General features: G+C 37.0%; 1 protein-coding gene across 1 annotated transcript in view; it reads left to right on the top strand.

Moving 5' to 3' along the window:
* The window catches only part of LOC106871266 (coiled-coil domain-containing protein 42 homolog), a 52,674-nt gene that overhangs the window by 27,239 nt on the left and 16,239 nt on the right, over positions 1–9,196 (top strand). Inside the window, exon 5 of the mRNA XM_014917630.2 lies at positions 4,370–4,541. Within this exon, the coding sequence (XP_014773116.1) occupies positions 4,370–4,541 (172 nt within the window). The remainder of the gene's footprint in view (positions 1–4,369; positions 4,542–9,196) is intronic.

Here is a 9,196-nt window from a genome sequence, read left to right as displayed (position 1 = left end):
CTGGCCAAGCAGAAGACTACACCAGGCTACAGTGTCTGTTTTGGAAGGGTTTTTTATGACTGGATGCCTTTCCTAACACCAACCACTCCACAGAGTGGATTGAGTGCTTTCTGTATGGAAAAAAAAGTCAAGGTAGAAAATGCTAAAATAATTTTATAAAAACATTTCAGTACCGGTTTCAGTCATTGAGACTTTTTCAACTGTAAGTATGGGAAAGAATTAAGTTTTGGAAAAATTAAAAGAAAAGTTTTTTAAAAGAATATTCAAAATACAAGGGGCATTTTCCTTGTTTCTGCCTGTCTCTGTCTCTCTTGTTTACTCTTGTGGGTTCGAGGTCATTGTGAATTCTTGGCAGGGAAGAAGAAAAAGAAGAAGAAGAAGGAGAAGGAGGAGGGGGAGAAGAAGAATGCAGGAATGCCATGATAGTAGTAGGATGTTAAATGGTCAAGTGCCCTGAAAGCGACTTGTGGATGGTAGTAGTGATTGAATTCTTGAGACATCTCTTTTGAATGTTTTGTGTCCATGTTATTCTAAACAGGAATAGTGGTAAAGTTAGGAAAGAGGTGGTGGAGAGGAAGAAGAAGAAGAAGGAGAAAGAGAAGGGAGAATAAGAAGGAATGTAGGTGGTATGATGTTAAATGGTCAAGTGACCTAAAAGTGGCTCGTTATGGATTATAGGAGTGATTGGGACTGTTTTTTAATGAATTCTTGGGAATCTCTTGAATGTATCATTTTTAATATTTGCGTGTGTGTTTGTGTCATTCTAAGGCCGTGGTGGATATGTCGTTTGTTGTAGATGTGTTCAAAAGGGGTCTGTATTTTGTAATAAAGAGAGTCTCTTTACTGAATTGGTAGAGGGAAAAATTCTGAAGCTTGGATTTTTGTTATTGGTGCAAATGTCAATGTGTTGGCTGAATGCAATTTTCCTGTTTTGGGGAATTTTGATCTGGAATCTGTACAGAGCCATCCTTTTACGTAGACTGTTTTTTGTTTGGCCTATGTATTGCTCTTGACACCCAGAGCAGGTTAGTGCATATATCAGGTTCTCCGAAGCACATGTGACGTTGCTTTTCACTGTGAAACGTTGTCCCTGTTTGAAGGAGAACTCTGATCCCTCAATTAAATTGACACATATCCCACTGTTGGGTCTTCTGCATTTTTTTACTGATTTTTCATAGATTTGGGTTGTCTCTTGCTTTTTATAATGGTGTGTGTTTGGAGGATTAAGTTCATTCTGTGGTCCTTTTTTAGCAGGGGAATGTTTTGAAGGATGGTGTCGAAGGCTTCATTGTTAAGAGGGGGGGTGGAGATGTATGGTAGGGCTTTTGGTTGTAAATCCTTCTTTAATTTGGGATGTCTGAGTTCGTGGATGCTTAGTTGAAGGACACATTGAAAGAATATGTCAATTAGATTTGTCTTTGAACTAGAACCTGATGAATCATCCACAAAGTTACAGCCTTTGTAGATGCAAAACTATTGGTCACTCAATGACCAGGCATTAATTTTATCCTTTAATATACAGAGTTGGCCAAAGTCACCTGAAATAAATCAAAACCCATTTAATTTCAAGATTAAAACAAAAATTATTTCATATGAGACTTTGCTAATAAATAGACAAATGTTGAAAAAAAAATGGTGATTTTTAACTCACGGCATCCAATTATTAAACATTCATAATTGGAATGAATAAATAAAATTGAATATTAAGTATTTATGGAATTTTGATTTACTGTCAGGTGACTTTTGTCCAACCCTGTGTGTATATACTTATATATACATACATGTACACATACATATAATTATATATATATGCATATACATACATAACAGGCTTCTTTCAGTTTCCATCTGCCAACTCCACTCATAAGGCTTTGGTTTTGTCCAAAATGCCATGCAGTGTGGCTGAACCTGTAACCACTTGGTTAACAAGCAAATTTCTTAACCAATACTTCTGAAAACACTGGTCTGCATGATTTTTTATTGACTGTATGGTATCTTTTTTGAAATATATATGATAAATAGTAATTTATGGGTTTTTTTTTTATTCATCTCTATCACATCAGATTCTCAAGTTATACAGAAACATTACTTTTCTCTCTCTCTGTATAAAGTATATTATCAAGAAAATGTTTACCATATATTGACTTAAATATTAAATCTAATGTATTTTTCTTTATTTTCAGATTGTGAATGTGTCTAGAGGCCGCATAAGTTTACCAGACATTTTGCTAAGTCTGTGGGCAATTCACCCCTTCAGATTCCTGGAGTAATATTGCTCCTTTGTTGAAGCGCTGCTATTTAGCTTATTTTGGCTGAAAACTGGGAGACCAGGGCAAGCCATTTGCACCTCACAAACCTTGCAAGAGTTGCATTAGTAAACTCCAAATGTGGTTCATTGGAAAACTGAAATGTATGCCCTTTGGAGTAACAATGGTATAGCAGGAGCAGATGAACCACCATGATGACTGCTATTTCTGTATGACTAAAGTAGCTGGATTCAACAAGAAGACTAAGGATTACATAATATGCTCAAATATTCTGTCAGCAATAAGGCCTGTTCCACACTCATGATATTCCTGTACCTGTGCCACCTGTGAGACATGGGGAATTTCATCAGAGTTTAATACTAGTGATACTAATGAGATGGAAGTAGACTATGAACCACCAACAAATGACAATCCCAAACTTTTCAACCAAGTTGAGATCAGTGACTTGGTGAGAGACCTTTACCATCCAAAAGAAAGTGCATAGTTACTTGACTCTCAACTGAAAGAACACAGGCTTCTAGCTGCTGGAACAACATTCACTTGGTATCATCATCGTGAAGCAAAATTCACTCAGTTCTTTGAGAAACGGGATTCTTCAGTTTTATGTTCAAATATTTCTGGCCTTATTGAACACATGGAGATGTCATACAAAGCAGATGAATGGAGGTGCTTCGTTGATTCTTCTAGCAGAAGTTTAAAGGCTGTTCTTCTCTACAATGGCAACACAGCTGCATCTATACCAATTGGCCACAGTGTCCAAATGTTAGAAACTTATGAAAATATGAAGTCACTAATAACTGCCGTCAAGTACCATAATCACAGTTTTCTCATTTGTAGTAATTTAAAAGTTATTGCTGTCCTAGAAGGTCTTCAAGGGGATATGCCAAATGTCTCTGTTTCCTTTGTCTTTGAGATGGTTGGGCAGACAGCCAGCACTATGAACAAAAAGACTGGTCACCAAGAACCAGCTTCTTACCTGAAAATTACAATGTGAAAGCTGTGCCACTAGGTGACCCCCAAGAAAATTTTGCTGCAATCTTCCACGTCAAATTAGGGCTTATGAAAAATTTTGTGAAGGCTCTGAACCAGAATGGAGCTGCTTTCAAGTACCTGGAGTCAAAGTTTCTTCAGATAAGTGAAGGCAAACATTTTGAGGAAGCATTAGCAGGTGTCAAGGTGAATGCCTGATTTTCCTTCAAGCAGATTGTCCAAAACTTCTTGGGAAATATCCATTCCCCAGAATATGAAAAAATGATCCAAGACCCGATATCAAGTTTCCAAAAACTTGTGTCAAGAATGAGTGTCAAGATGCACTTTTAGCACTCACATTTTGACTATTTTCCCAAGAAGAAATGTGAGGACTACAGTGAGGAACAAGGAGAAAGATTCCATCAGTATATTTTCACCATGGAAACTCAATACCAGGGCAAATGGAATGTCAGCATGATGGCAGATTACTGCTGGTCATTGAAACATAATGGTCCGGATGCACAGCACAAGTGGAATTCAAGGCGGTCCTCCTTCCTTTGAATCAATATGTAGGCTAACCATTTGGAACACATTTTTCTTACATTCATTTGATTTGATGTTGATGATTCGTGATTCATTTCATAATGAACATGAGTCATTTCGTGTTCTTGAAACTAACAAAATATGCTTTTCCATGGTTATTTGCTTCGTTTAATAAAGTAATAATTTATATCAAAAATGCAAAATTTTTATAATCATTAATTTATATTTTATTGAAAACCCTTATGTGATAGAGCAAAATGGTTTAGACATCTGAAATCAGCAACTCAGGAATATGTGAGATCATATCCATGAATAAAAATAAAAATAAAATATTCCCAAATGCAGACCAGTGAAATGATTAACAATAACAGCAAGCAGGAATACTGTACTCTCGTTCTGTTATACATCATGGAAACTGGCTAAGATCTTGTCTAATGACCCTGTAGGCTTATGACTGACTTGATGTGTTAGACACTCCACCACCACTCACACTGCCACCATTTTCAAAACCATTTTGCCTTTTCATTGTTGTATTTTTTTTTGCTATATTTATATTACTTATTTTATTTATTCCCATTTCTCTTTTTAAGATTTCAAGATGATTTACGGAATCTGATCATTGTAAATAACCAACTGAAAAAGAGGCAGAAACTTTATCACAAATTTTGCTTATTCATGCAAAAGATCTTAAATTCTTGTGATGAATTCCATGAGATCAGAGATATTATTGCAAGATATGATACCTTAATTTCAACATATACTGTAAGATATAGTTCTTTTTATTGAATTTTGCTATAAGACATTTTAAAGAAAGAAAACTATTTATTGCAGGTTTATAGCGGAGTTGTTGATGCTGTTGTTGTTTGGTTGTGTAGTGTGACACAAGAAGCCAGCGTGATTTTGTATGAGATCTCGCCGGCAGCTATTACCATGTCCGAGACAAGAGCGAGATCTTGCCTACAACCATTTGCCATGCGCGAGACCGCAGCGAGACTCTTGTCGGCAACAACTATTTAAGCAGGAATATTAAGGCATTCACTCTCTCTCTTCCTTCTTGCTTACGCTGAGAAACACTGCAAGTTGGCAGCTCACAATGGATTCTTATCCTGCTCTAACTTCACCAGTTATCTCCAGAGGTACACATGAGTGAAGAAATAACGAACCACATGATGCCATAAAGATGGTCACTGGGAATGAGTCACATGAATGAGAACTAAAATAAACAACCATTGAATTCCATCTGCGTGTAAGCTTCTTCTTTGAGTTCCAGATCCTAAGACTACAGAAAATAATTGTAATGGAAGAAGGGTGGTACTCCACAGGTATCATGAACCTTCAATTCCATTATAGCTGCTGGTCAGTGCTGACCAAACAGACTTATGATGAAATATGTCCTGGCCATGAGAATCTCAGCCTCTTGTTTGTGATCCTTTACAGAGTCTCTGATCCTGATGGAATAGAAGGAGGAATGCTTGCATCAGAGCAGTGCGTTGGCTTACAGTGGGATTTGGATTCTCACCTACACAAGGAGCCGGGAAGAAATATGGCAAGCTTCCCTCTATTCTACTACATTGGATTAGTGCTATTTTATTGACACAATTAAACTTACACACACACACACACACACACACACCACCAAATCTAACTACTGCTACTAACCTGTCAACACTACTCCTTTACACATAAACACAAAGAAACACACACACAGATAATACTACTACTACTACACACTCACACACACACATGCACGCATGTGCTCGTACACACACACACTCACATACACACATGCATGCTCACACACACACTGGCAATTTTTGCACTCTCCTGCCTTCAAAACCCACTTTCTCTACATCTCTCTACTTCCAGTCTTTTCAGCCATGTAACAACATACTTGCTTGCTTTTCTCGGAGTATTCTTTCCCTTCTCTCCAGAACTTCCCTTTTTCCTCTTTCTGATGAAGAGCCATGCTTGAAACGTCACCCCTGCCTCTTCGTTTTTCCCTCTTAAACTGAGCCTCAATCTAAGACATTCACTGTGTACACCCTTTTGACTTTTGTTCTTTTGTTTTAATTTTTGATTTGCCTCACATACATGCATGCATACATACATACACACACACATACATGCATGCATGCATACATACATACATACATACGTACATACATACATACATACATAACATATATACATACATGATGCTGTAGCTAGGACACTCTATAATGAAATCTATCAGAAGGATAACCCCAAGGACAAAGAAATAAGAACTCATAATATGGTAGAAGCCACACTGAAAAGGAATACTGGTGGAATGTTCCAGTGAAGACTTCAATAACATGTAAACACAACAGATCTGATATAATGATTTGGGATAGAGAAGAGAAACTGTGCACAGTTGTGGAAATTTGCTGCCCGACGGGTGTTAGCATAAAGCTGAAGATCAGTGAAAAAGAGAACACCTATGCTGAACTATTGAGAAATCTGCAGTTACTCTATCCAGATTACAAGTTCAGGTTTATACCTGTAATTATTGGGGCTGTGGGATATGTAACACACTGCCTAAAAATCAACCTTGAGAAATTAGGGTTCTCAAAACCAAAAAAGAGAAAGCTGATTCAAAGACTACAGATCCATACCATCACTGGAACTGTAAAAGTTTATAAAACATTTATCATTTAAATATATATGAACATGTCTAGATGTGTAATGCATGAGAATACATACATAAATACTCACTCATACATCCTCACATACATACATACATGATGATGGCTGTCCACTCGTGACCAAGGAAGACCATTGCCGACCTTCAGGAACATTCTGCGCTCCAGTACCAACTTACATTTTGCATTTACGGCTCTGTTGGTGACTAATGAGCCCTGCTCTTGACAAGCACACACGACCACAAACATTGCAGATTAAGCTTTCCCCATTCACTATACGAGCCGTGCACTTTCGCACAGCTCGCTTAAATACATACATACATACTCACATACTTACATACATACATACACATACATATACACACATTCACATTCATACAAACATACATACATACAGCATGAGTTTCAGTGCCACTTCAACATTCATCAAAATCAGGCTGTTCCCACCCATAACACAATTTTACATTGGGTGAATGCGCTTCATACACGAGGTACACTAATGAATAGGAGACAGGTGGGGGTGCCACAAACAGTACAGACCCCGGAAAATGTAGAATGCATCAGAAAGCTTTGATACAGAGTACGAATCACTCTGCTCAGAGTCATTCCACTTGGCATTGGTAATCGATTGGTAAGGCGTATTTTGCATGAAGACCTACATTTCCACCTGTACAAATTGGTCATTGGGCAACAGTTGAAACCATGATGGTATGCACAGTGGCTTAACTTTGCACATCAGATGGAAGTAATTTTCGAGGTAAATGGCAACCTCATCTTGTTAATGAGTGATGAAGCTCTACAAAACCAAATAGTCCAGAAACAAGAAACAGCAAGATCTCCAGCTTTGCAGTGAAGTGGGTGCTATTTTGGAATATTTTTCTCCTGATGTTATGAAGAGCATCCAGCTATAGAAACCAAATTAAATCAGACTGGAACATGCTGCAGCTCTCTGGCTTGCTAGCTCTGGTCAAACCATCCAACCCATGCCAGCATGGAAGATGGACATTAAAGGATGATAATGATGATGATGATGATGATGATGTATCTAAACAAAGACAAGGGATCTCTAACTCTCAGCTGCCGTATGGCCTTTGGCTATACTGAGTCCATTTGTCCTTTGACAGGTTTTATTTTTCATCCTGTAGGTTATCTAATAGAGACTACTCTCCGTGTCAAGTAGACTTGGTAGGATTGCTCACCAATTTAGTTGCCAATGGCCTGAACATCTGACAGTTGTACTGGATTCCATGTTACCACAGAACCAAGAGGTTCTGACATACATACATACATACATGCATACATACATACATACATACATACATACATACATACATACATACATACATACATACATATATATATATTTGAAGAAAAGCAACAAAAATTCATTAGGTTATAGCAGTACGTACGTTTCGTACAAACTTCATTTATTTATGTAGTGAGAACACCACATACGATGTGCAATGAAAATGTACTCCTCAGCTGCATAATGGAAGTTCATTTTAGAAAGTCATTTTGTAGATGTGTGCAAATATAAGAGTAGGAGATGAAGAAAATACCATCTTGACTGGTATTTTCTTCATCTCCTACTCTTGTATTTGCACACATCTACAAAATGACTTTCTAAAATGAACTTCCATTATGCAGCTGAGGAGTATATTTTCATTGCACATCTTATGTAGTGTTCTCACTACATAAATAAATGAAGTTTGTACGAAACGTACGTACTGCTATAACCTAATGAATTCTTGTTGCTTTTCTTCAAATTTTATTCACCAAATCTCTTGAGTTTGTTTTTGGTTTTTACCCTACCAAATTCTGGTGCCTCAAACATTTTAAGTACCACATATAATCTTTTGATTAAATCTATATTATATATATATATATATATATTTACACATTCACACATTCATATATATATATATATATATATATATATATATATATATATATATATATATATATATATATATATATACATACATACATACATACACACATAGATATTTATCAGCATTATGAAACCATTGGTGCTAACTTTGTGCTTGTAAAATGATTGAATGCATACCCCCTCCTCTCCATATATATATATATATATGTATATATAATTATTCGCATGTAACTTCTACTGTTGCTGAATATATGTATGTATGTATGTATGTATGTATGTATGTATGTATGTATATATGGATGGATGGTTGGATGGATGGATGGATGAATGGATGGATGGATGGGAATTTTTGTCTGTCTGTCTGTTACCATCTTAGTGCCTAAAGCAGCAAACCAAAATTCATGAAACTTTGCATATATCATCATCGTTTAACGTCCGCTTTCCATGCTAGCATGGGTTGGACGATTTGACTGAGGACTGGTGAAACCGGATGGCAACACCAGGCTCCAATCTAATTTGGCAGAGTTTCTACAGCTGGATGCCCTTCCTAATGCCAACCACTCAGAGAGTGTAGTGGGTGCTTTTACGTGTCACCCGCACGAAAACGGCCACGCTCGAAATGGTGTCTTTTATGTGCCACCTGCACAATATGTTACATTAATATCCAGTTTGATAATAGGCTAATTGGATTTCAATAAAAATATATAATGTACCTCCCAGGGACATTGGGTGAATTATATGATAAAATGAGAAGGTTGCAAAAAGTATTAGTGTGAGGGAAAGATAGTAACAGAGTGAGGATGACTTACATCAGTGAAGGTGAGAACGTCGGTGGCAATGGAATAGTAACATTAATACAGCTGTCA

Source organism: Octopus bimaculoides, chromosome 16, assembly GCF_001194135.2.
Source record: "Octopus bimaculoides isolate UCB-OBI-ISO-001 chromosome 16, ASM119413v2, whole genome shotgun sequence".
Taxonomy (NCBI): Eukaryota; Metazoa; Mollusca; class Cephalopoda; order Octopoda; family Octopodidae; genus Octopus; species Octopus bimaculoides.
Note: the sequence above shows the minus strand (reverse complement) of the source record. Positions and strands in the feature narration are given on the sequence as shown.